This window comes from Loxodonta africana, chromosome 3 (assembly GCF_030014295.1).
Source record: "Loxodonta africana isolate mLoxAfr1 chromosome 3, mLoxAfr1.hap2, whole genome shotgun sequence".
In the NCBI taxonomy this organism is placed as follows: domain Eukaryota; kingdom Metazoa; phylum Chordata; class Mammalia; order Proboscidea; family Elephantidae; genus Loxodonta; species Loxodonta africana.
The window spans coordinates 181,074,245-181,102,049 of record NC_087344.1 but is presented as its reverse complement, the minus strand read 5'-3'; the positions used below and the strand labels follow the sequence as shown (position 1 = coordinate 181,102,049).

Below are 27,805 nucleotides of genomic sequence, written 5' to 3'. Positions count from 1 at the left end.
AAGTATCACAGTGGCTCACATGCAAACAGTGTTTACATAGTCAAAATACTGTCAATTCTGAATATCTCCTTTAACCAAAAAATTATATGGAAAAATGAGGAAGGGAGGGTGAAGGTGGGAACGGGTGAGTCCTTATCTTCCATTGTTGGAAAGCAATGAATAATATTACAGGGTAAAAAATTGAATAGTTACAATATAAGTATGTTATTTAGAGGTATGGAAAGAGATAATTGACAAAATATTAGGTACAAGAGTTGAAAGTGGTTGGCTCGGGGTTAGGGGGGAGTGGGGGGAGTAGGGCGAGGTGTGTTGTTATTAACAAGCACTGCAAGTGTTTAACTCTAAATTATGTGTATGTATAACTAAAAAACTAAAACAAGAAAGAGCTAAAATCCTGACCATAGCTTCGTATTAGTTGGGAGAGGTTCTAACACTTTTGCATTAATTGATTAATTTTGATTGTTAAATTAGATGTTCATGTCAAAAATTTTTGGTTAAGTATTAAGAATAGAAGCAGAGTGTATAATTTCCACATAAGTAGAGAGAGAAAAAGGGATTAAGAGGGGAGGAACCTCAAACAATCCGAACGAAGGAAGACAAGAGATTAGAAAAGTAAACAAGAGATTTAAAAAAATCTGGACAGAAAAAACACCAAAAAATTGATAGAAATAAATCCAGTTATATCACAATCATAATATAAATGGAGTAAATTGTCCAGCTAAAAGGCAAAGTTTGTCAGACTAAATAAAAATTAAAATCCAGTTATACGCTGATTAGAAGAGAAACATAAAAAATAGAAAGGTTAAAAATAAAATAAAAAAATACATATGTCAGGTATCTTAGTTATCTAGTGCTATTGTAACAGAAATACCACAAGTAGATGACTTTAACAAACAGAAGTGTATTCTCTCAGTCTTGCAGGCTAGAAGTCCAAATCCAGAGCTCTAGCTCCAGTGGAAGGTTGTCTTTGTTGGCTCTGGGAGAAGGTCCTTGTCATTGATCTTCTTTCCCCCTGGTTGAGCTTCTCAGGTGCAGGGACCCCGAATCCAAAGGATGCCCTCTGCTCCTGGTGCTGCTTTCTTGGTGATATCAAGTCCACCTGTCTCTCTGTTTACTTCTCTCTTTTGTATCTCAAAAGAGATTGATTTATGACAACTTAATCTTATCATAAATCAATTAACATAACTGCTTCTAAACATGCCTCATTAACATAACTGCTTCTAATCATGCCTCATTAACATCATGGAGGTAGGATTTACAACACATAGGAAAATCGCATCAGATGACAAAATGGTGGACAATCACACAATATGGGGAATCATGGCCTAGCCAAGTTGACACACATTTTGGGGGGACACAATTCAATCCATGGTATCAGGCAAATACTAACCAAAAGAAAGTTGGTGTAGCTAATGTTGTAGCTGGTATTGTCTTCCCCTTCAAGTTACAATTGAAGAGTTACGTGGATGGTCAGAGCGCAGGGGCAACATGCAAAATATGAGAGTTGTTAGGCTTAATATGATAAGTAAGATATTTGGCTAAGGTAACTGATGCTTAAGAATTGACTGGAAGTCTACTAATTATTTCCAGAAACCATATTACCAAAGAAAAACCACGCCTGGCCTTCAACAACTTATAACTAACCAGTTGCTATAGAGTTGATTCTGTCTCATGGCAACCCCATGTGTCAGAGTAGAACCATGCTCCATAGAGTTTTCAATGGCTGATTTTTTGGAAGTAGATCTCCAGGCCTTTCTTCTGAGGCGTTTCTGGGTAGACTTGAACTACTATCATCTAGTTAGCAGCCGAGCTTGTTAACTGTTTGCACCACTCAGAGACTCCAGCCTATGACTATAACCCCCTGTGATGGTTAATGGTACATGTCAACTTGGCTAGGTTATGGTTCTCAGTGGACTGGTTGCTCTTCTATAATGTAATATATGTAACCACCTTCCATGATACAATCTGATGTGATCAGCCAACCACCTGAAAGGGGAGTTTCCTTGGGGATGTGATCTGCCTCCATAATATAAATGGATGTTCTGGCAAAGCTCACTGTCTTTCAGACATGCACTCTTGTCATCTGACCTCCAGTTCTTGGGATGTAAGCAAGCCTGCAGAAGTGCCTGGCCTGTCGATTTTGGATTCAGCAGCCACCAGAACCCCTGTGAGCCAGCAGTGTTCGCCAGCCTGCTGCCTGACCTAAGGATTTTGGACTTGCCAGCCCCCACAACCCCACAAGCCATTTCTTTCTTTTTTTTTTTTTTTAATAATTTTTATTGAGTTTTAAGTGAACGTTTACGAATCAAGTCAGTCACATATAAGCTTATATATACCTTACTCCATACTCCCACTTACTCTCCCCCTAATGAGTCAGCCCGCTCCCTCCTTCCAGTCTCTCCTTTCGTGACGATTTTGCCAGCTTCTAACCCTCTCTACCCTCCTATCTCCCCTCCAGACAGGAGATGCCAACACAGTCTCAAGTGTCCACCTCATACAAGTAGCTCACTCTTCATCAGCATCTCCCTCCAACCCATTGTCCAGTCCCTTCCACGTCTGATGAGTTGTCTTCGGGAATGGTTCCTGTCCTGGGCCAACAGAAGGTTTGTGGACCATGACCGCCGGGATTCCCCTAGTCTCAGTCAGACCATTAAGTATGGTCTTTTTGTGAGAATTTGGGGTCTGCATCCCACTTCTCTCCTGCTCCCTCAGGGGTTCTCTGTCGTGCTTCCTTTCAGGGCAGTCATCGGTTGTGGCTGGGCACCATCTAGTTCTTCTGGTCTCAGGATGATGTAAGTCTCTGGTTCCTGTGGCCCTTTCTGTCTCTTAGGCTCATAGTCATTGTGTGACCTTGGTGTTTTTCATTCTCCTTTGCTCCAGGTGGGTTGAGACCAATTGATGTATCTTAGATGGCTGCTTGTTAGCATTTAAGACCCCAGACGCCACATTTCAAAGTGGGATGCAGAATGTTTTCATAATAGAATTATTTTGCCAATTGACTTAGAAGTCCCCTTAAGCCATAGTCCCCAAACCCCCACCCTTGCTCCGCTGACCTTTGAAGCATTCGGTTTATCCCGGAAACTTCTTTGCTTTTGGTCCAGTCCAGTTGAGCTGATCTTCCGTGTATTGAGTGTTGTCCTTCCCTTCACCTAAAGTAGTTCTTATCTACTAACTAATCAGTAAATAACCCTCTCCCACCCTCCCTCCCTCCCCCTCTCGTAACCACAAAAGTATGTGTTCTTCTCAGTTTATACTATTTCTCAAGATCTTATAATAGTGGTCTTATACAACATTTGTCCTTTTGCCTCTAATTTCACTCAGCATAATGCCTTCCAGGTTCCTCCATGTTATGAAATGTTTCACAGATTCGTCACTGTTCTTTATCAATGCGTAGTATTCCACTGTGTGAATATACCACAATTTATTTAACCATTCATCCGTTGATGGACACCTGGGTTGCTTCCAGCTTTTTGCTATTGTAAACAGAGCTGCAATAAACATGGGTGTGCATATATCTGTTTGTGTGAAGGCTCTTGTTTCTCTAGGGTATATTCCGAGGAGTGGGATTTCTGGGTTGTATGGTTTTTTTTATGGTAGTTTTTTTTTTTTTTTTTTTTATGGTAGTTCTATTTCTAACTTTTTAAGAAAATGCCAGATAGATTTCCAAGGTGGTTGTACCATGTTACATTCCCACCAGCAGTGTACGAGCCATTTCTTTGAGGTGAGTCTCTCATTCTGTGTGTGTGCGTGTATATACGTGTATATATATATATACACGTATATACACGCACACACACAGAGTACAGTGAAACCTGCAAAGGCCAAAACTTGATAGGATGGCCTTGTTTTTCCAGGTCTTACAAGTTTTCCGCAGTCTTTTCTATCTTTCCTTTTCCTTTTAATGGAAAATATTTGCGTTTTCCTTCTCTGACAGGTTTCCACCTTCCAGGTCCCGGCTTTCACAGGTTTTAGTACGTGTATATATATATATATATATATATATATATATATATATATGTGCTAAATTTCTTACTTTATAATATTATTCACTGATTTCCAACAATGGAAGATAAGGACTCGCCTGATCCCACACTGACATACATATATACACGTCTCACTGGTTTTGGTCCTCTAGAGAACCCAGATACTAAGACACCCCCTAAAACATCCTGGGTCTCAAGCCTACCCCTCAGAAAGTAGCTTCCAAAGCATTAATGGCAGAGCCATTTTTAGATGGGCCTTGAGGGATGATGGACAGGAACAAGCTCCCTGAGGGCAGAGACTGGGGCCATGGAGAACAGTGGAGGTTTTCCCGGCGGGCAGAACCAGGACCTACCATGGAGCTCACTGTCAGAGCGAGTGGTCCTTGCCCCCGAAATTTGAGATACACTGTAGTTCTCATTATCTATCGCTGTGTAACATACCACCCCAAAACTTAGTGGCTTAAAATAACGATGATTTTATTATCCCTCAGTTCACTGGGTATGAAGGGGTTGGCTGATCAGTTTTGGGTCTTGGGTGCTGTGGGACATTCAAGGGAAGACTCTTGGAGCTGGATGGTTTAAAGCTCTTGAAGGGGAGCTAGTTGAAGCTACAGATGAAGGATTCATCAGGATAAAAATGCAATGGATATTGGAGACCCAGGAAGCAGAGAGTGGAAGAGCATAGTGTGGGAAATAAGAAAGCCCAGGACAGGACCCCTGAGGGAACACAACATTTAACGGAAGAGAAAGAGAAGCCTGAAAAGAAAGTGGAACGGAAGGGCCATAAAGGTAGGGGTGGACGAATGGAGCTGGTGCCCTCGCAGAAGCAGAAGCATTCAACAAGGGAATGCTTCCTAGTGTCAAATGCTATGGAGGAGGCAGGAAGATAAGGATTAGATTTAGTGAGGAGGATGTCAATGGCAACCCTGAAGTACAGGTGGTAGAGGAAGAGTGATTGTAACGTCTGAGGAGTGAGTGGAGAGTGAGGAGGTGGAGCAGGGAGTGCAGACTGTCCTTTCCACTAGCTGCTTTTTCCTTTCCTTATTTTGAAGGTGGCTTGTTTTACTTAATTACGAGCATTTTCCATTTCAATAAATAATCTGTATTTTTTTGTTAAAAATAAGACATTAAACTATAAAGTCTCAAGGTAAGTTATTTGTAGATGTGTATACACTGAGAGGAAAGCACCAACTAGCAGATATTCAAGATAGGAGATTCCAGAGGGTGGGCATAATTGATGGAGTGAGGTGCTGAGGGAGTCAGAAGGAAGGAGATCCAGAACTTCCTGCCTGGAGGCCTTGACTTTCTCTGTAAAGAGAAAAGTAAGGCCTTCTGCCAAGAGTGATGGGGCACAGCCAAAGGCATGAAGTAACTGCTGCAGGGAAATGCTGAGGGCTGGCCATTGTCACTGGAGGCTGCTGAACAATGGGGAAAGGCTGCTCAGTGGTGGCTCACCACTAAACAGAGACAAATCTGGGTTCTGATCCTGTTTCTGCTCCCTAACTAGCTAAATGTCCTGAACCTTTGAACAGATAAAAAGTAGAAAAGGTAGATGAGTGAGCGCTAATCCTCGCTTGGGGTTTAGCTGAGCGAGTGTGGAGTAAAAAGGAGCTTGGGAGATGAAGTTATTAGCAATATGGTGGTTTGAATAATAGACTGAGGTCTTTGGTCATTAGAGATGGAAATAAAGCAACAAAGAGGCTGAGAGCGAAAGAAACTAGCAGTTCAAAGAACTGCAGTTATTTTGTACATGCTTTCCTGTGCTACAAAAGTAACAATTTTTACTTTGAACATTTTGAAACATTCATAAAAACAAGATAAAAAAAATCTGCATTTTCGTCTCTCAGAAGTAACTACTACGGCATTTCCACTTCTGTTCTGCCAGTCCCTTTATCAAACTTGGAAATGCTGGGTACTGCTTTGTGACCTACAGTATAGTTAGTTAAATGTTTAAGAGCATAGACTCTAAAGTCACACTTTGGGGTACAGGCCTCTGCTCCATCACTTGCTAGCTGCAAAACAGTGGTTCCCTAATTTTTTGGTCTCAGGATTTCTTTACATTCTTAAAGACTGAGGATCCCAAAGAGCTTTCGTTTATGTGGAATTCAATAAATATTGAAAAATATTTATATCTACCATATTAAAAATGTTAAACCAAATTTTACATTTGTTAATCATTTTAAAAAACAACAGTAAAACTACCATTTTATGAAAAATAGCTCTATTTTCCAAAACAAAAATTTAGTGAGAAGAGTGCATTGTTTTACATTTTTCAAATCCCCTTAATGTCTGGTTTAATAGAAGATAGCCAATTTTCATATCTGCTTCCGCATTCAATCTGTTGCAATATGTGGTTTTGACTGAAGTATATAAAGAAAAGCCAACTTTGTAAACATGTTGTAGAAAAGAGAGAAATATTTCAATAGCCTTTTCAAATAATTATGGATATTCTTCTCTGATACTATACCAAAACTTGATACACAGTGGTTTCTTCAAGGTTAGTTGCAATGTGGACTTTGAAAGGCTTATCAATGAACTTTTTGTCATCTGTTACATTTGAATCCATTGGTCTGTCTTGCACTTAGACTATACAACTTCTGATATACAACATAAAAAACGTATTCATCCATCTAAAAATGTTTGAGGATGTTAAGCTCACAGTGGCATGTACAAGTTTTCCAAAACCCAATTTTTGACTTGAGAGCTCAAATCTTATCACTGATTAACAGAATCTGTCAGGTATTTTCTTTAATTTATTTCACTTTGCTCATTTTTGAGACTTTATTTGCCAAATACCCAACCCTGACTAGCCAGTCTGTTAAGTAAAAATGTTGATCTGTGGGAAAACAGCAGCTAGTTCACCTAGTGACTCAGTCACACATGAGGGTGCCCTCCAGACAATCCTTATACTTCGGTGTGGAGCAAAAGTCCTTTGTGTGTAGTTCCTATTTCCCTCAGAAAATATTAAAGATGTGTGTTAAAGGGTTGAAATGTAGTCAGATTAATACATTTTACTGCTTCATCAAGAAGTGTCTTTTTACTGTGAGTATGTGGCATGGGGGAGGAAGAATGCAATGACTACCAGTACAGTCTGGGACTAAGATACCAGTAGCTTTACCCACCACTGCTTTTTTGCCAACAGTGCAAATGCCAATACAATGGAAAAGGCAAGTAATATCTTAGTATTATTGTAAAAGTTGTTTTGACCTCACAACCCTCCTGAGAGGGTATTGGGAACCTCCAGGGGCTCATAGGCCACTCTGTCAGAACCGTTACTGAAGGATAAGTTATCTAGCATCTCTGTGTTTCCTTTTTTATAAAATGAGATTAATAAACTACAGCTACTGCATAGGACTGTTGTGAGAACTAAATGAATTTAAAACATGTAAAGTGCACTTAGAATAGCCCCTGGCACATTTAACCATGTATTTGCTAATATTATAATCATATGGGCAATGTCATTAAATATTCTTTCCAAACAGTAGTTTACTGACAGTATATCATCCCATATAAATGTACCATAAGTGTTGAACATTAGGCTGTTTCCAATTTTTCAACACCCTTGTACATAAATCTTTGGCACATCTCTGACTATTTTCTTAAATTCCTAAGGCAGAATTGCCCAGTCAGAGTGCATATTTTTCTGAATAGAATTGTTTAAAAGTGTACAGGAAATGTCAAAGTGAGAGAGCTGAAAAGACAGGCCAAGTGAGTATCTGAGTTCAGTGGGAGTATTTCTCAAGGTGGACATGATCAAGGGTATAACCCTAAGGGTAAGAGAATGAACAGAACTGATGACTGGCCAAGATGTTGGTTGAATCATCCTAATGAACACTACAGTCACCCATCTGAACTGAAAGACTGGGACACAGGTTCTGTCATTATTTGGCAAGTGGGAGCTACCAGAACATGGCTTTCCAAGAAAGCTGAAGTGATTAATATCTTTATCCCCAAAATAAAAGACTTCCCAAGCTATTGATCTCTACCTTTCTGCAACAAAAGAGAAAGAATGGAACCAAAGACTCAAAGAAGAAACCAGTCTATGGGACAAACTGCCTACACGAACCACAGCCTCATCTACCCTGAGACCAGAAGAACTAGATGGTGGCTAGCTACCACCACCCACCGTTCTGACCAGGGATAAAATAGATGGTCCCAGACAGAATGTGAGAAAACTGAGACTACTGTCCTGAGATAACCTTTAAACTTTGAACTGAAACCACTCCTGGAAGCCACCTTTCAACTAAATAACAGACTAGCTCATAAAATAAACGATATCACCCATGAGTACTACACTCCTTTAAAAAAAAAAAAGAAAATCATCTATATGAGAGAAACTGGTCAGCATTTACCCTAAATCAAAGATGAGAAGGTGGGAGGAGGGGGGTGCTGGGAAGCTAGATTCAAGCAAATGGAACAACCAGAACAGAAATAATGTTGACATAATGTGGAAAATGTAACCAATGTCACCGAACAATACGTACAGAAAGTGTTAGATGGGAACCTAATTTGCTGTGCAAACTTTCACCAAAAACACAATAAAAAAAAATAAAAAAATTCCTCAAGCTTTATATGATGGGCCATTTCTTCCAAGTAACATCTGATTTAGACAACAACAACAACAAAACAAAACCCACTGTGGTCAAATCTGACTTAAAGCAACGTATGTGTTAGAGCACAAGTCTCCATAGGGTTTCCCTGGCTGTAGTCTTTATGGAGGCAGATTGCCAGGCCTTTCTTCTGTCATGCTTCTGGGTGTGCTCAAACCGCCAACCTCTGGGTTAGTTGTTGAGAGCACACCATTTGTGCCTCCCAGGAACCTCCAATTTAGATACACGCTCAACAAATGAGTTATCTGTAAGTGGAGCTCATACAATAATATGAATAGAACAAGCACGAAGTAGGTTTTCTAGCTTCATGTTTCTGGAAACTTGTTACATTCAGGCTTCAAGGTTTAACTCTGGGATGCTGGAAATGACATTCATGGAATCTTGCCCCAGGCAGAGGTAAGAGTGTAGATCACTGGGGAAAAGAGGGATTTTTTTCAATAAACAGTGCTCTAACATTTTGCTTTCCAAATTAAAAAAAACTGAAATTGGATCCCTAGCTCAACATACCTAAAAAGCAATTCCAAATAGAATAAGGAATAATTACGTGAACGGCAAAACAAAAATTTTAAGAAGAAAACAGAGAATATTTTCTGACCTCTGGATATAGAAGAGTTTGCTAAAAAGACACAAGAAACACTAACCTTGACAGAAAAGATTGAGAAATTCAACTATAATAAAATTAAAAATTTCTTTCACCAAAGAAATCTTTTAAAAAATGAAAATCCAAACTGGGAAAACATATCTGCAACATATAAGCAGTAATGAATTAGTATCAAGAAAATTTTAAAAATTCCTAAAGAACATTAAGACAGCCCAACAGAAAAATCAACAAAAGACATGAGGCATGTCACAAAAATGGAAATATAGAGGCCTATTAAACAAAAAACGTGTATATATATATACACACACACACACACACACACACACACACCTATGAAAAGAAGCTCAATCTCATTAGTAATCAAGGAAATGCAAATCAAGACCAAAATAAATTATCATTTTATCCTCATTAGACAGGCAGAAATAACGAAGACTTAACGATAGCAAGGGCTAGAGAGGTGTTCAATAGGGATTCTCACACCGCAGGAGAGTGACCAGATAGGTACAACCACTTTAAAAAACAAGTTGGCATTATCCTGTAAAGTACCCAAAAGAAACGTGCACGAGTGCATCACAAGATATGTACCAAAAGCTCCATTGTTGCCCGGTTGATAACAGCAAAACAAACGGAAGCAATACAAATGTCCATCAACAGAATGAATAGTCTGTGGTATAGTCATACAGTGGAACACTGTACAACCACAAAAAATGAATGAACAGCAGCCACACACGACAACTTTGATGAATCTTTGTTTTGTTAAAAAAAGCAAGACGCAGAATAAAACCATTTTTTATAAAGCTCAAAAATAAGCAAAACTTAATATACTCTGGTTAGGGACCTAAATGTACATGAGGATCTCTATGTATATAAAGGAAAAAAAGGAAATGGCAAACACAAAAGCCAGGACAATAGTTACCTCTGAGGTATGGCAACTCAGCAGGATGGGCTCCAGAAAGCACGCACCAGATGTACATGCGGCATCAGCAGTGTTCTAAATCTTACGTTAAGTGTTTTCATGGGTGATCATTTGGTTATGTTTCATAATTCATCTATGTTATTTGTATGTGTCAAATATTAATTACGTCTTTTAATATAATAGTTAAGGGTGGTTATATAAATTTTGGATTCTATTTCACAACACACAAGAAAACATTCCTCTAAATTTGATGCTCCAGGAAGATGCGCCATGTTTATCCTGGGCTTCATGGAGCTCCCTCGTGAGTCAGGCCTAAAGGATCCTGGCCCCTTGGTGCTCTGACCACTGCCTACTTTCCCATCTTTATCTCCTGCCACTCGCCCAACCAGGCCATGGGCCTCCACATCATCAGTACGTGCTGTTCCCATTGCCTGGAAACATTCCCACCTCTTCCTTATCTGATGATAAACTCCGTCCTCTTAGAGAGCTCATTGTTACCTCCAGGAGCCTTCCTCCTCACTGTTCCCACAATGCCTCGTTCACACTTCTCTTTTAGCACTGACCAGGCACTCATCTACACGCTGGCTTCTTCTCTAGGCTCTGAGTCCCCAAAAGCTGGTACTGTTTTCTATTCACCTGAGGCCCAATACAAAGTGGGCTCCCAGTGGGCTGTGGGGACCATGGTCTCAGGGAACCTCTAGCTCAATGGGCATACAGAGTTTATAAAGAATATGTTCTACACTCTACTTTGGTAAGTAGTGACTCAGGTCTTAAAAGCCTGTGAGTGGCCATCTAGGATACTCCACTGGTCTCACCCCTTCTGGAGCAAGGAAGGATGCAGAAAACTAAAGACATAAGGGAAAATTAGCCAAAAGGACTAAAGGACCATATCTACCACAGCCTCCACCAGACTGAGTCCAGTACAACTAGATGGTGCCCAGCTACCATCACTGACTGCTCTGACAGGGATCACAAAAGAGGATCCCAGACAGAGCTGGAGAAAAATGTACAATAAAATTCTAACTCAAAAAGAAAGACCAGACTTGCTGGCCTGACAGAGGCTATAGAGACCCTCAGACTATGGACCCCGAACATCCTTTCAGCTCAGTAATGAGGCCACTCCTGAGGTTCACCCTTCAGCCAAAGATTGAGCAGGCCCATGGAACAGAACAAGACTAAAGGGGCACACCAGCCCTGGGGTAGGGACTGGAAGGTGGGAGGGAACAGGACAGCTGGTAGTAGGGAACCCAGGGTTGAGAAGGAATAGTGTTGACATGTTGTGGGGTTGTTAACCAATGTGATACAACAACGTGTGTACTGTTTGATGAGAAACTAGTTTGTTCTATAAATCTTCTTCTAAAGTTCAATTAAAAAAAAAAAACAAAGTGGGCTCTCAGCAAAGCTTCTCATAATGAGAAAGTGAAACAGCCCCAGGGTAGCAGAAAGTGAGCATAGACCACCATGGATAGAGATGAGAGGAAGAGGAGCTGATCAAGATTACAGACCAATCAAACACCTATGCTCATCCAAAGACTTCACCAAAAGAATAAAATGATTACTGGGAAAAAGTTTTTAGCTATGACATTTCCGATCAGCACCTGATCTCTAAAATCTACATGATACTGCAAAAAGACAAATAACCCAATTAAAAAATGGACAAAAGATATGAACAGACACTTCACTAAAGAAGACATTCAGGTAGCTAACAGATATATGAGGAAATGCTCACAATTATTAGCTATTAGAGAAATGCAAATCAAAACTACAATGAGATTCCATCTCACTCTAACAAGGCTGGCATTAACCCAAAAAACACAAAACAATAAATGTTGGAGAGGCTGTGGAGAGACTGGAACACTTATACACTGCTGGTGAGAATGTAAAATGGTACGACCACTTTGGAAATTGATTTGGCGCTTCCTTAAAAATCTAGAAATAGAACTACCATACAATCCAGCAATCCCACTCCTTGGAATATATCCAAGAGAAATAAGAGGCTTTACACGAACAAATTTATGCACACCCATTTTCACTGCAGCAGTGTTTACAATAGCAAAAAGATGGAAGCAACCAAGGTGCCCATCAATGGATGAATGGATAAATACATTGTGGTATATTCACACAATGGAATCCTACACATCGATAAAGAACAATGATGAATCTGTGAAACATTTCATAACATGGAGGAATCTGAAAGGCATTACGTTGAGTGAAATTAGTCAGTTGCAAAAGGACAAATATTGTATAAGACCACTATTATAAGAACTCAAGAAAGAGTTTAAACAGAGAAGAAAATATTCTTTGATGGTTAGGAGAGGGGGGAAGAGGGGGTGGGAGAGGGGTATTCACTAATTAGATAGCAGATAAGAACTACTTCAGGTGACAGGAAAGACAACACACTATACAGGCAAGGTGAGCACAACTGGACTAAACCAAAAGCAGTTTCCTGGATAAACTGAATGCTTTGAAGGCCAGCGTAGCAGGGGTGGGGGTTTGGGGACCATGGTTTCAGGGGACATCTAAGTCAATTGACAAAATAAAATCTGTTAAGAAAACATTCTGCAACCCACTTTGGAGAGAGGCATCTGGGGTCTTAAATGCTAGCAAGCAGCCATCTAAGATGCATCAACTGGTCTCAAGCCAACTGAATCAAGGCAGAATGAAGAACACCAAGGACACAAGGTGATTACGAGCCCAAGAGACAGAAAGGTCCACATAAACCATAGACTACATCATCCTGAGACCAGAAGAACTAGACGGTGCCCGGCTACAACTGATGACTGCCCTGACAGGCAACGCAACAGAGAACCCCTGAGAGAGCAGGAGAGCAGTGGGATGCAGACCCCAAATTCTGGTAAAAAGACCAGACTTCATGGTCTGAGACTAAAAGGACCCTTGTGGTCATGGCCCTCAGACCTTCTTTTGGCCCAGGACAGGAACCATTCCCAAAGCCAACTCTTCAGACATGGATTGGACTGGACAATGGGTTGGAGAGGGATGCTGGTGAGGAGGGAGCTTCTTGGATCAGGTGGACACTTGAGACTATGTTGGCATTGCCTTCCTGGAGGGAAGATGAGAGGGCAGAGGGGGTTAGAAGCTGGTGAAATGGACATGAAAAGAGAGAGTGGAGGGAGAGAGCAGGCTGTCTCATTAGGGGGAGAGCAATTGGGAGTATGTAGCAAGGTGTATATAAGTTTTTGTGTGAGAGACTGACTTGATTTGTAAACTTTAACTTAAAGCACAATTAAAAAAAAAAAAAAAGTACAGACCAAGCAGCAGAGACAAAGAGAGCTCAACAGGAAATGCTCTCCTTCATGCCACATACTCTGCCCCTCTTATACTCAGTTACCACTACTTGAAGAAAAAAAAAAAAAAAAAAGTTGTCAAGTTTTATTTAGGTTGTAATGCTTACAGGTAATATATCTACCCCTACACCCCAGCCCGCCCTATACGGCCCCCTGAGCAGACTCAGCCACCCTCTCCCTTCAGTCTCACTTCTTCTCCTCTTCCTTCTTGTCCTTCTTGCCATCCTTGGTGGCCTGGGAGGCCAGGGAGCCCATGGCATTTCGGATGGCCTCATTGTTGGGGTCCACTCCTGGAAGGTTCTCCAAGACACTCTGAAGGAACTCCGGGTCCTGCATCACGTCATAGTCATCCTCCTCCTGAAAAGGGCAGTGTTAGCTTGGGGCAGAAGCAGGTCAGTCGCCGAGCATGCAAGTATAAGACACGAGCATGGGGCTGCTTGAGCCCCCTCTTCACCTGACTAGGGGTGGGGGACACCTCTGGTCAAGGGTAGGAAAGGGAGATTCAGCAGAATACCCAGCACCGCTACGTGATGTTATCTCCAACATTTATTACTGACCAAACATGGAAGAGGCCTAAGAACGCTGCTTCTTGAGCTCAAGAGAGTAAAAATATATGCTGTGATATTCAGGCTTCCTGCTGTCAGACACCCACCCCTCCTTTTTCTTTTTCCCAGACCCCTTTTCACCTTCCTGGGCAGTTGCTATCCTAGAGATTTGTCCAGAACGTTCTACCAGCAAGGAAGGAAATTAGAGAACATTGGGCCCTCTCCAACTCTGACCACAAACACTCTGATGCCTTAGTAAGGTTCACACACAAGAAACAAACATCCGTATGTTTCCTTCTGCTCCTCAAAGAACTCGTCCAGGAAAATGAGGAATGAGGCCTGAATACACGGAGAATTTAAGCCTGATGAAGGGGTCATTGTGGGACCTCACCTTAGCTGGCTCAGATGTGTCCATGGCTGAGTTGGCATCAATGTCAGCTGATTCTGCCTGGCCAAACTCTGAGGAAAGAGGTCAGTCTGTTCAGTTCAGTTTCCCCACCGAGCCTACCTGCCTAAGCACTGCCCAGGCCTGGGCTCACCTGCTCCCTGCAGGGACATCTGCATGGCATACGCAATCTGCTCTTCCTCAGTCATACTGCTTAGGTCGGGGAGCCCGGCACGACCAAACTCCTGCTGGCTGATGGTCATCTTCAGCAGGGCGTCATCAGAGTCTGAGGAAATGCAGAGAGCAGCAGGTAGATCTGGTGTCATGTTCTACCCAGAGCCACTCCCAAAACCATTCCTTCGACCCAGGCCTCCCATACAGTCCCACCCAGCCAGACCTCCCTGCTCCCACTCTCAGGTCTACATGCTGCAGCCCCAGGACTTCAGGTTCCACCTCTTTCACCTTCAGTCCCTGTTGCAGCAATCCCGGCTTCAGCAGCAGAGGCTGCTGCTGCCCGCCGTGCCTCCTCCTCCTGCCGCTGCCGCTGCTCTTCCATGGAAACACGAAGGGCCTGGCAAAGGGCAGGGCAGGGTCAGACATCCCCCACCCCTCACTCCTGTCCAGCACCAGGGAAGTTAGCTGCAGTGGTGGGAAAGGAGCATAAAGGGGCAGCTTTTGGTTTACACATATGAGGAAGAGGCTGGAGGGATAGAAGGGGGTATGGGAAAGAAGGGAGGACTTGGAGGAAGCCTGGGGTTTAATCAGGAGATGCTAACAACAGAGAGTCTGACACCGATGCCCCTGGAGATCAGATAGAATTATAGGGAAGAGGAAGCAAAAGGGGATCTGGGAAAATGAGCAAGGGTTATGGGGGCGTTTACGACTGTCTAGCCCTACAGGGGAGCCCTGGTGGTGCAGTGGTTAAGAGACCTGTCTGATAACCAAAAGGTCAGCAGTTCAAATTCACCATCTGCTCCTTGGAAGCCCTACGGGGCAGTTCTACTCTGTCCTATAGGGTCACTATGAGTCAGAATCAACTCGACAGCAATAGGTTTGATTTTTAGTTTGGTTACCCCTATAGAAGTCTGGGTGGCACAAACAGTTAAGAGCTTGGCTGCTAACCAGAAGGTTGGTGGATCAAGTCCACCCAGAAGCCTCTCAGAAGAAAAGCCTGGCGAACCACTTCTGAAAAATCAGCCACTGAAAACCCTATGGACCACCGTTCTACTCCAACCCACACAGGGTCACCATGAGTTGGAACTGATTCAACAGCAACAGGTTTGGTTTTTGGTTAGCCCTATAGAAGCTACGTGATGTGTGTCAGTAGAGGGTCTACTTGGGGTCAAGAGTTTGCTCACCAGGGCCAGCTCAGGATCAGCGCTGGGATCCACTCCAAATTCAAAGTCACTGGCACCAAGACCCAGCATGGCACCACCTTCGCCAGCCAGAATTGGAGAACTGATGAGGGCATCAGCCAAGCTGGGCCCAGGAGGTACTGTCACCAGGTGAGAACCGGTTCCATCCTTGCCATTCAGCGTGTTTACAAAGGCTGTCAGCTTTTCTGTGTTCACCTCCTGGGGAAGGGAAGAACACGAGAGGCTCTCCTTCATGCTCTGCTCCCTGTTCTCCGTCATCTCAGTCCCTGTCTGTAGCTGCTCTCTCAAACAGCAGGCACTCCTCTGCATAAGGAGGGTCTGTTTATAACCAAATCACAGCAAAGCCCTCCAACCAGACCCTACTCACCTCTTCCCCAAAATTGATAATGTCGACATTTACTTTCTCCTTCTTGAGGCGTTTGGCCAGTTTCACCAGCTGAGAGGAAGGGGAAAAAGATGAAGAAATCTGTCCCACACCATGAGGGGGGAGTTGCACCTCCCATAAAAGCATGGCAAAATCTGTTGACCACCCTGAGGTCCCCCAACAAACACTGAGTTCTACACCTTTCCCAAAAGTGATGAATGTGCAATGCCTCTTCCAGGTTCTTCAAAGAGCTGACAGACCCCGCTCCCAAACACGCGTGCCCACACCCCTCAATTGCTGCTTGGACTCACATCCTTTTCGTTGTCTTCCACAGGGCTTCCCACAAAGGCGATGATGCGCATCTTGTGATTCTTGCCCTGCCGGTGCTTCAGAGCCAGCTTGTAAAGGAAGAGGAGGTTCTCAGAGTCAACCAAAGGAATCGCCTAGCTCTTTCCTCTGTCAATCTGTTCCCTTTTTAGCTTATGGTTTCTACATAACACCATGCTCAATAAAGTCTGAACCCCTTCTCCCAGCCTTACCCTCTTGCTGTACATCTCTGCAGATAAGGGAGGAGGGTCAGTTCCCAATTCTAGGGACTTTTCCCTTTCCAATCCTCATCAATCCTGGGACTCATCCCACCATTTCCCTTCTACCCTAGGCTAGCCATCTCTAGGTCATCTCCCTCCGTTGCTCTGGTTCTAGCTCAAGATTCCAGGGAGAGGAATCAATGACGTGGAGATAGGACCTGAGAGCGGAGAGGACAATCAAGGGGATCCAGTGGGACTCACATGGGCCACGCGGATACCGGTGCAGAAGGTGATCTTCCCCTTAGGTTGGACAGTGTGGAGCTTGGACAGGATGCGGCCGGTGTCAGGGGTGAGTGTGGTCAGCACTTCACAGTCACTGGGGTGTGGAGGGAAGCATTTCAGTGATTCATGTCAACACAAGTACCTCCAAACTACGTCTGGCTCATCTTTTCTTTAGGGACCTTGATAATAACTGTAATCTCTATCCTTGATAAAGTCACTGATTTTGTAAGAAACCTGCCTTCAGCCCACCAAATATTTTCCCCTAACTCATCTTATCTTCCTCTCAGGGCCCTGAGATTCCTCATGCCAACTCGATGCTACTTTGTATCTCTCCTCACCCTCTCCATTTCTAGACCCATTTTTCAACTAATACCACGTCAACTGGGGTGAGAGGTTACTCATTTGAGGATTATCAATTCCTAAAACAAATCATTTATAGAGCAACAGGATGTGTGATGTATGCCCAAGGGCTCTGATCCAAAACCACTTTTCACTAACTTTAAAATGTACCATGAAATTTCATCCCAGGAGACTTAGCTTCATAACTATATTAAATTCAGGTTAATATAAAAAACAAGTAGCTGAATATCTGCCTTGAGCATCGTGCTCTTTTAAGATGTATCTATATGGGATCAAACTGATAACAGCAATTCAAAAGATCAGATAGGAAACTTAGGGGACAGTGAGTTTATGTTAACAGGGGAGGAACAACTTGGAAAAGGAGGGTGAGAATGGCTGCTGAATTGCACATGCAGAAATTGTTGAATTGGCATATGCTCTGTGTATATTCTTTAAACAACAACAACAAAAAAGTCTTTATGGGAACTTCAATCTGATGCTCCTGGCTATATCTACAAGGTAACATAACATCTATTCAAAAAAAGAAACTATAAATAACTTTAACATAGTTGAATTGGTTTTGCTTTTATGAGATGATTGAATAACTGGTAAGATTTAAAGAGACTAACTACTGTGAATTAAAATCACTTAGTACAAACCGGGGGGAGGGGGAAGTCACTGTTTACATTGAATAGGAAGAATGTGGTCTGGGCAAAAGCACCCTGGTGGAATCTGCGAAAGGGTAGCAGTTGCCCATATAACACGCAGGTTACACATGGGAAAACAATCACCTACTAAGCCCCCTTCTCCTCTGTGTCACTTACTTGGCCAATGTGATGAGGCCCACGTTGTTCTCGGGGTTGCTGCGGGTCTTGGAATGACATACGATGTTGACGGCATCCTGTTGGGCCTGCAGCCGGGTGGGCAAGAAGTCCCCATTCCGCATATACTCACTGTTATCCACACTGTCGATTTAGGGGTCAAAGAGGGAAAAGAAATATTCTGAAACATCAAACACTCTCTCCAGCCCCAGGGCCCCTTCAATGCTTCTCTTGCTGAGTGCCTGGTGGTGTGGAGCAGCGACTCTCAGTCTTTGTGGATCACAGAATCACCCGCCCATTTTTATTTTTTCTTTAAATAGATGACCAAGCCTTACCCCAGACTTACCAACTCAGAATGTCCAGGGGAAGAAGGTTTGTTTTAAAGCCCCATGAGTGAGCCTGATGAGCACCAAAGGTTGCAATCTACCTTTTCATAAGATACATTTAAGCATTATAAGCTTTATTATGGATGAATATTCTAAGCCTGCCATTAAAATGGGAGTATTCCAAAGGTAGGAAACAAAGATGGCCACTTAAAAAGATTTATAAAATAACACACACTTGGTGGCACTGAGTACAAGAAAGCACAATGCAATTATCTGGTTCAACGCTTAACAGCTTTGGCAGCTGGACTCAATTACAAAAATGAGGTTTCAAGGGTTTGGGGCCTTCAAGTTCCTCACCTCTGCTATCCCTTACACTTTTCACAGCCTAAAAGATTTCAGATAATATGAAGTACAAGCTTCAGCTGCCCAGAAACCCAAAGGGGTCTGGTAAACGAAGCGGTTTTACAAGCCTCTGAACAGGATCGGGCCGGGATTGCCGCCGAGGTCCCTGAGCGTAACGGCCAGTGATTCTCTCCACGTCAACACAAAGAGGCAGTGTCCTAGATACCTCATTTCTATTGACAAGCAAACGATGGGCTGGGGACAATTTTTTTTTCTTTAGTATGCTTTGTGAGGCAATACTAAATAAAAACAAAAATTGGTGAAGAAGGGTAATTAAGAAGCTACTGGAAAACAAGTAGAAAAGGCAATACGGGTAGTCCCCAACTTAACAATGTATTCGAGTTAGATGAACTGCACTTAACCACTGTCAGGTTTTTTTTTTTTTTACATCTTATCATTAAAATACGCACTACATACAATACTGCAGCACGTAACTTGCTGAGGCTATCATTCACAGATGTTAACGCGAAGATGTTCAATTTTATAATTTACTGTTCAAAACACTGCCATGTAGATTTAGCTTTCTAAACTAAATCAGGGGCTTCAGCTGCTTAAAAACATGGATCCAAACGCCAATTGCTTTGTTAAAGTCGACAGGCAGATTTGGGAAGCAGTGAGATGTTACCTGGAAATATATGAAGAAAAAAAGAAAACAACCATTCGGACAACTCTCACTAATTTCCCCATTCCCAGGGATAATCCTGATGATCCAGAACCTTCCACAAGTGGAGTTATTACCTCAACTGATAAAATTCCAATGTTGTCCTATCCTTCTTCATTGTCGGAGTAGATTTTTATGATTTGTATATTTTTTAACGTATGTATCCAAACCCAGTGCCGCCAAGTCAATTCCGACTCATAGCAACCCTAAAGGACAGAGTAGAACTGCCCCATAGAGTTTCCAAGGAGTGCCTGGGAGATTCGGACTGCCGACCCTTTGGTTCGCAGACGTAGCACTTAACCACTACGCCACCAGGGTTTCCCAATGTATGTATATATACATTAAAATACAGCTGTAAGTTTATATGTTATGTTTCCAACCCCCAAAGATAAATAAGGATTAGTTTTTAAAGATATTGATAATAAAGGGCAATAATAATGGAAACTAAAAAAAAAATGAGGCATTTGACTTCAGTCGTCTGAACAGAACCCCGTCGTAAACTGGGGACTACCTGTATAGTAATCAGGCACTTGACATAGGCCTGGGTTCAAATTCTCACTGTGCTACTTACTAATTCTGTGATTGTAAGTTGCTTAATTTCTCCAAAGTTCAGTGTCCTCATCTGTGAATGAATTTTATTTTATTTTTTTACCCTTATAGGGTTGCTAGGAGGATTAAAGGAATAGACACAATTGCAGGCAAGATCAGCAGATGGATGGGGGCTCGACTTCAGAGTAAGAAAGGGGGCTTGAAGGATAGGGAGAACTGATGTGAAGAACAAGACAGCAGTTCTCACACTTTGTCATGCATCAGTCAGAACCACCTGGTGGGGAGAGGGGTGTTAAAAATGCCTTACCACCATGTATGCATCCCTAAAAAATATACTGTTTACTTTTTTCAGTTTGAACTTTGTATGAATTGAATATTTATGTATTTTTGTGACCACTTTTGCTCAACAATATCCTAACAAAAATTCATATCAAAGTAAGGATTTTAAAGATATTATCCAGCTATTCCATAAAGTCTTCATTTAAAAAAAAAAAAAAATCAGATGCCTGGACTCCCCTAGCTGGGAGAGTTTGAGTCAACAGACCTAGACTCACACACCTACGTTTTTAGTAAGCTCCACGAGAGAATTCTGATGCATAGCAAACCATGAAGCCCTACAAAAAAGAGGTGGCCCTTATCATCATTCTGTGCCTGGGCTATTAAAAAAAAAAAAAAAACACACCATCGAGTCAATTCCAACCTATAGGGACCCTATAGGACAGAGCAGAACTGCCCCACTGGGTTTCCAAGGCTGTAATCTTTATGGAACCAGACTGCCACATCTTTCTCCCACGGAACCACTGGTGGGTTTAAACCACTGGCCTTCCAGTTAGCAGCTGAGCACTTAACCAAATGACCACCAGGGCTGCTTAGGCTATTACAGTAGGCCACTGATATGTCTTTCTGGAACTAATTTTTTCTCCTATGCACCAAGCCAGATCAATATTCTTAGATGCCATTTGTATACAGCTCTGCCTCTACTACCCTCAAAGCTTTTTCAATAGTCCTCTATTAAAGGGTACAGGACAGAGTTCAGTCTCTTCAGGCTGACATTCGTTATCTTCTGTCTAGTCCCAGCTACATTCCCCCCTCCTCCACAAAAAAACAAACTACCTTGAACCAACCTTATATTAAAGTCATGACTGGTAGTCTATTCTCTGCTCCCTAAACATGTCTTTATACTTCAGCAGCTTTGCTTATGCCCTTCCCCTACCTGTAACAACTTAGTGATTTCTCCTTCTCAGCATTCTAAGTCCCTTTAAGGCCCCTCTTGAGGCCTTCCCAAGTACACCACAACTAACATACACATAGTGCTCCACAGTTTACAAAGAACCATCATATACATTTAACCTTCAGAACGATCTTCTGCTATAAAGCAAGTGGATGTTACCATCACTCTCATTTTACAAATAAAATGAGATGAACTAACATTCTCAAGAACACCCAGCTGTGGCAGAAAATAAAGGTTTCTGGATTCCAAATTCTGTCCTCTTTCTACTCTGAAATGATCTTCCCCAGAGATTGCCGGATTTAGCAAATAAAAATACAGGACATCCAGTTAAATTTGAATTTCAGGTAAGCAACAAATAACTTTTTAATGTAAGATTTCCCCATGCAATAATTGGGACACAGTTATAGTAATTACTGTATACTAAAAGTTATTCATTCTTTATCTGAAATTCAAATTTAACTAGGTGTCCTGTATTTTACCTGGCAATGCTATACTTTCCCCAAAGGTGTGCTTGTTTCACCCATTTGACCATTTGTGTACTACTTTGTATTATATTCCACGCTCACGCTTAGAAGGAACCTTGAAATCGTGTATAAATTTCTGTCATCAGCTTCTAATCCTGTCTATTAATAGATAAACTCGTTGCCATTGAGTCAATTCCGACTAACAGCAACCACAGCAACCCTACAGAACAGGGCTGAACTGCCCCATACGGTTTCCAAGGAGCGTATGGTGAATTTGAACCGCCGACTTTTTGGTTAGCAGCCTTAGCTCTTAACCACTACACCACGAGGGTTTCCTATTAATATATACTCAGCTCAAAATCTGAGACTGATGAAGAAAGGAGGCAGCCTAGCTCAGCGGATTACAGTCTTTGTGTCAGATAATCCTGGGTTTACATCTTGGCTCCACCACTTACTAGCTGTATGACTTTGGGCAAATGGGTATCCTCATCTATAAAATGAGAGGTATTTACCTTGAAGTGCTGCTGTGAGGTGTGAGATAAAGTAAATAAAGTGCCTGACATATAATACTGAATTTATAAACGGCACCTCTGAAGAAGACAGAGTTAGGGAAGAGTGAATGGGACAGGGAATAAATTTATAATCTCTCTGTTAATCTCGGATGAGTCCAAGAAGTAGGACTCTGGCTGAAGACAGACCTGGGACTGGTCTAGAGAAGACGCGGCGGGAATAGAGAAAGGCAGCAAGGGCCGGCAGGTGAATGTATGTCTGCGGGATAGGGGTGCACGGGGGGACCCCGGGCCTGTCCTCCTATCCCGGGCCCTGGGATGACTCAGGGGTCCTACGAGCTCCTTCTCTCCGAGCCCAAGGCCGCATCTCGCCCGTCAGCTCTCCGCCTCCACCCCAGACCAGCCCGGCCACTGCATTATACGCGTTCCCGACCCACGCCCGTGCCCCACGGGACCCCGAGGTGGTTCCTCACCAAACCATAGTGCTTTCCAACACCATCTTGCCACCTTCCTCCCTCCCTGACCGGTTCTCCTGAACTGTCCAACAACAACTCCTCCAATTGGCCCAATGCTCACCACCAATCACAGGCCTTGGCTCAGCCAGCGGTTTCCTCCTCCGTGCACCGCATTGCTTTGTGGGATTTGTAGGCGCAGCCGAAATGAAAGGAATATTTTGGGCGATCCGTGGTAATTGAAAAAAAGAGGGTCCGACCTCCACCTTCCCTGCCATTCTAGTCTCAAGTGGGATTTCCTGTTGGCTAGATATAAGAGAAGGTGTGGAGGAACATTTGAAAGTGCTGTGGATGTGTCTGTTCCAGCATCATCTTTTTTAAAAAGTGGCGGATCACTAATGACGTTCTAGCTCCCTCTGTTCCGCATAGCACTTTGTTCATGTAAGTATTACAGTCCTTATCTCCCTGAATTGAATTTATTTGCGTATCTATCTCCCCCCATGTAATTAAGGACAGGAAAGGTGTCTTATAGTTGCAATCCCTGAGCCTAGTACACAGCCTGACGTATGGTCACCAAACCAAACCCACTGAGGTCGAGTCAATCCCGACTCATAGCAGGACCCTATAGGACAGAATAGAACCGTCCCATAAGGTTTACAAGGCTGTAAATCTTTAAGGAAGCTGACTGCCACATCTTTCTCCTGCCAAGGGACTGGTGAATTTCAGCTTTGACCTTTTGGTTAGCAGCCAAGTGCTTTAATCACTGCACCACCAAGCCTCCTTGACATATGGTAGGAACCCAGAAGAGGCTCGATGAATCAGTTCAATTTCCCAGAAGGGAGACAAACCAGTAAACCATTTTGATTTTGGATTATCCTTACACACACACACACACACACACACACACACACGCGCGCATCAAGTAAAACTGAAAAATGAAATCCCAGGTCTCTACCTGGTGGGTATTTGGTCCAGGCATGGCCTCATAAAAGCATACTTGGAGATGGGGGAGAGAGGTGCTCTAGGTACTACCTAAATGTTAAGTTTTAATGGGTGTGTTCCAAAGTTATTGGTAACTGTCACATCTTGTATAGGAGAAAATTTCCACACAAATAGATGGGGGGGGGGAGCCTGTCAACATAACCATAGACAGGAAAAGGTGGGGGAGGGAGAGTAGGAAAGCACTGGAAAAAACTAGTGACAAGATCATTTCAAACATAGCAACCAAAATATTTTTAAAAAGAGCAGCATAATGTAACTAGAGACATATCAAACTAAGTGACAGTAAAAGTTGAAAATGAAGAGAGAGAAAAAAATTTTCAGGCAGTAGTAATAAAAGAAAACGTGTAGCTATATTAATATTGCACAAAGTAGAAGCCAACACAGCTGAAATTAGATTAAGAGCATTTCATAAAAGATGAAACTCACTGATAAAAAATACTTTGGGTTAATCAGGATAATGCAACTACAAAAACAAATTAAATATCAAGGATAACTATAAGTTAGTATTCTTCTAACTGAAGAAACAAAGATAAACATGCAACCCAAACAAAACTAAGAGCTTAATGAATGTCATCACTGTTCTGGGAAAACACAATGAATGCTGTCTCTGCAGGGAGGTGTTGCATTCCACCAAACTTAGCTTTAAAAGTCAGACATTTAATAGATTGTGAACAGTTTTTACCTACTACACTTTTTAAAGTCTATGGAGGCACTGGAAAATATACAAAATATAATTACTCTAAAAAACAATAATGAAAAATAGGTCCTATAGGATTGATTTGCTTGAAGCTGTGGAAGGCGGAACTAATATTTACCTCAAGTAGAAATGTCCTGTTAAAACTATTATCGGTAGCTTTTCAGTTGAAAGAGATGTAAGTTGCAACAGTGCATGCAAAGATGAAATCCGATAGATTCAGAAGTGAAACAAGGGCTCGATAGTTAAAAAACCAAAAACAATTCCAAGTGCCTCTGTGGCAGGCACTACTCTAGGCACTTGACAAGGAACAAAACAAAGCCTTGCCCTCGTGGAGCGTACATTCTATACAGGACAGACAATAAGTGTGTGTGTGTGTGTGTGTGTTCAAATCATGGTTAAGTACCGTGGAGACAAAAAAAAAGAGAGAAAATCAGGATGGAGGTGGTTACTATTTTAAATAAATGGGATGTTAGGGAAACCTTACCTTTGAACAGGACCCAAAGGATACCTAGGTGAAAGAGTAAGTGCAGATGCTGAGGCAAGAGAGTGCCTGGCTTATGTGAGGAAAAAGAAGTCTAGTAGAGGCTGGAGTGGAGTCGCAGTAGGGAGAGAGAGAATGAGGCCAGAGACACAAAGGGAGTAAAGGGCAGATCAAGCACGGCCTTATAAGCCATTTTAAGGACTTTGCTCTGAGTGAGATAAGGAGCTGTTAGAAAGTTTTGAATAAAGGATTGACATGCTCTGACTTAATGTTTTAACAGGATCACTCTGGATGCAGTGTTGAAAACAGATTGTGGGACAAAAGGGGACCAGTTAAGAGACTACTTAGTGATCAGGTGATACGATGGTGGTTTATTCTAGGGTGTTAACAGGTGGTGAAAACTGGTGACACATGACTGGGTTCTGAGTGTGTTGTAAAGGTACAAAGCTGACAGAATTTACTGATGGATTTGATGGGGAATGTAAGGGAGAGACTGTCAATGAAGACGCCATTGTTTTTGGCTTAAGCACCTAGAAGAATGGAGTTAGTTTCCTAAAATGGGTTAGGAGGGGCAGGAATCAGAAACTCAGCTTTGGACATGTTAGGTTTTAACTAACATCTTGGTATCTAAATGGAGATGTCATTTAAGTGGTTGGATATATGAGTTTGTAGTTCAGAAAAGGTAAATATTTGATAGTGTTTAGCTAATATTTAGATGGTATTTAAATCATAAACAGGGAATTTGGACAGATTATATGGGGCCTTTAGACCATTGTAAAGACTTTTTAAGATTACCTGGGGAGTGAGTATAGACTAAGAGAGGAGGGATCCTATAATTGAGCCCTGGGACATTTCCACCTTTAGAGGTTAGAGACAAAAAAGGATGGAGATACAGCAGCTCACTGGTAAGGATGCGGACAAAGTAGTATCCCAGAGGCTAAGTGAAAAAAACCAAGTGTCAAGAAGGAAGGAGTAATAAACAGTCAAATGCTGCTGACATGTCAAATAAGATGACTGATATATTTAGCAACATGGAAAACAAGACTTCGACAAATGTTTTTGTTGCGTAGTTGAGGTGAGAACTTGGAATCTGAGAATAGGATCAAATATTTATTTGTAAAAATGCATTTGAGACAACTGGATGACTTTGAACACTGACTAGTTGTTTGGTATTAAAAAATAATTTTTTGCTGTGATAACGGTGTTATGGTTGTTACAAAAAAAATTTGTTGAAAAAAATGAGACTCCAACTCTGATGACTTCCAGAAATAGCTGAAACTGACATGTTTTAAACATTAGACCAGATGAGGAATTCTAGCTTTATTATCCTATGATTTTCATTTCATTTCATTTCCCTGACTTTTACACCAATAGGGAGGGCCTACTTGTATCCAAATAGATTGCGGTGAAGAGCTCTAGACTAGCAGCTGCTGCTTACCGCTAGAGGGGCCCTCTGAGCACAAGAGGTTATCTACACTGCCCTCTCAGCAGTTGCTTTAGTACAACTGAGAAGAGTTGAGGGTCAGAGGAGCTGAGATACCATTTCAGCCTAAAACATGTTTAAATTCCTACTAGGGAAAATATTTTCTCCTTAGCCATACACAGCTAACTGGTCCTTTTTATATCCACTCTGATAGAACTTTGTTAACAGATTGGTTTCTGAATTTTTGTTTTGATTATGTCCTGTTTAGGGGCAAAAACGTTTCACGGTTTCCCATTGCCTACAGTTTAAAGTCAAAACTCCTCAGCCTAGCACTCAGGGTTTCCAGTGTTGCCTCTACCTTTGTCTGTTCCAATATTCTCACTCAGGTTTCCCTCCACAATTGCTTTCATCAGGGTCTCTTTCTTGTTCTCTAAAATAGACCTCTAGAAGGCCTGTAGGCCTTTGTACTACTTAAGTAAATCTTTCCCCAAAACTTCCAGCCCACAGTAACCTGTAATTTCTATTTTCTTCCACCTTTTTATATTCTGTATCACTCTTTTAGAAAACTTAAATCCTTAACATGCTTTTGTGTTTCCCAAATACTGTCTTGAAGGACAATTACTTCTTTTGACCTTCAATTGCGCAGTACAATATTCATTGCTGCTGCACAAATATTTATAGAACAGTCTTAACAGAGACAGGGGATAGTGGTGTGGAGAGGCAATGTTTAGCTAAATTTGCTTCTCTCCAGTGCTGCCCCTCCCGCCCGTGCATACATGCCTTGGAACAAGCCCATCTTTTTGTCTAGTTTCCCATCACAGTAAAACAGCCTAAGCTTGACCTTACAGAAGCGGAAAACACAAAGTTAAAGAGAAGCAGTCTCTATACTTTTCTAAGAGTGACACTCTAGGGCTAGATCAGGGGGAGGAAAAGGGAACCCTAAGGGCTAGTGACTTCAAGTTGGCTTTTCTCACAGTCCTCCTTTCCTCCTAATTTTGAGTTTTGGATCCCCAAATCCCTCAGTTTCAGTGCACTGCAACCCTGGACAGGAGACCTACAGGAATTTGCTCATGTTCACTCAGAAATTTTCAAGTTGTTAAAATGATGGGGGTGGGTGCTGGAAGGTAGTGAACTCTAAGCCATTTCTCTGGGCTTGAGTTAGACCAAAGCTGGAGAGAGGGCAACTGGACAGGATACACCTTTGGTTCAGGGTAACATGAACGAAACTGAGCCTGGAGGGTGGGGCAGACAGTACATGACAAAAAACCAGGAAGAAACCAGAGAGTTAAATAATTGATAAAAGTTTAATACATTAAAACCAGATATTTATCACTTTTATAGTGCATTTGCCATTTCTGAACAATACAAAGTAGAGGCAAACAGTGACACTTCATAAAAACTTTGATTCCCCTTTCCCTTCCCTAAGACCCAGCCCACCCTCAAATATTCCCTCCCGCCCCCTACAGAACTTTGTCCTGCATAAAACACTTAAATACATCATAAATAGTAAATTACGGAAAAAAAAAAAAAAATAGCAAGAACTGTTTCTTTCCT

At 42.1% G+C, this 27,805-nt stretch overlaps 1 protein-coding gene across 1 annotated transcript; it reads right to left on the bottom strand.

The window, feature by feature from the left end:
• Positions 1 to 13,485: 13,485 nt before the first annotated feature.
• On the bottom strand, positions 13,486 to 22,766 carry PSMD4 (proteasome 26S subunit ubiquitin receptor, non-ATPase 4). The gene is made up of 10 exons (XM_003409469.4): positions 22,670 to 22,766; positions 18,058 to 18,198; positions 16,874 to 16,988; positions 16,397 to 16,483; positions 16,089 to 16,157; positions 15,704 to 15,919; positions 14,808 to 14,916; positions 14,500 to 14,631; positions 14,352 to 14,419; positions 13,486 to 13,772 (listed from the first exon to the last, which is right to left on the bottom strand). Exons 1-10 carry the CDS (start codon positions 22,693 to 22,695, stop codon positions 13,602 to 13,604), a joined length of 1,134 nt encoding a protein of 377 aa, XP_003409517.1. The 5' UTR covers positions 22,696 to 22,766; the 3' UTR covers positions 13,486 to 13,601.
• Between the last annotated feature and the right edge of the window lie 5,039 nt (positions 22,767 to 27,805).

Coding starts and splice junctions, on each gene's coding strand:
- PSMD4 (XM_003409469.4), bottom strand. CDS start 22,695: ATGGTGTTGGAAAGCACTATGGTTTG. Junction 18,199..22,669: donor TTGGAAAGCACTATGGTTTG/GTGAGGAACCAC, acceptor CTAAATCGACAG/TGTGGATAACAGTGAGTATA. Junction 16,484..16,873: donor CCGGTATCCGCGTGGCCCAT/GTGAGTCCCACT, acceptor TTCCTTTACAAG/CTGGCTCTGAAGCACCGGCA.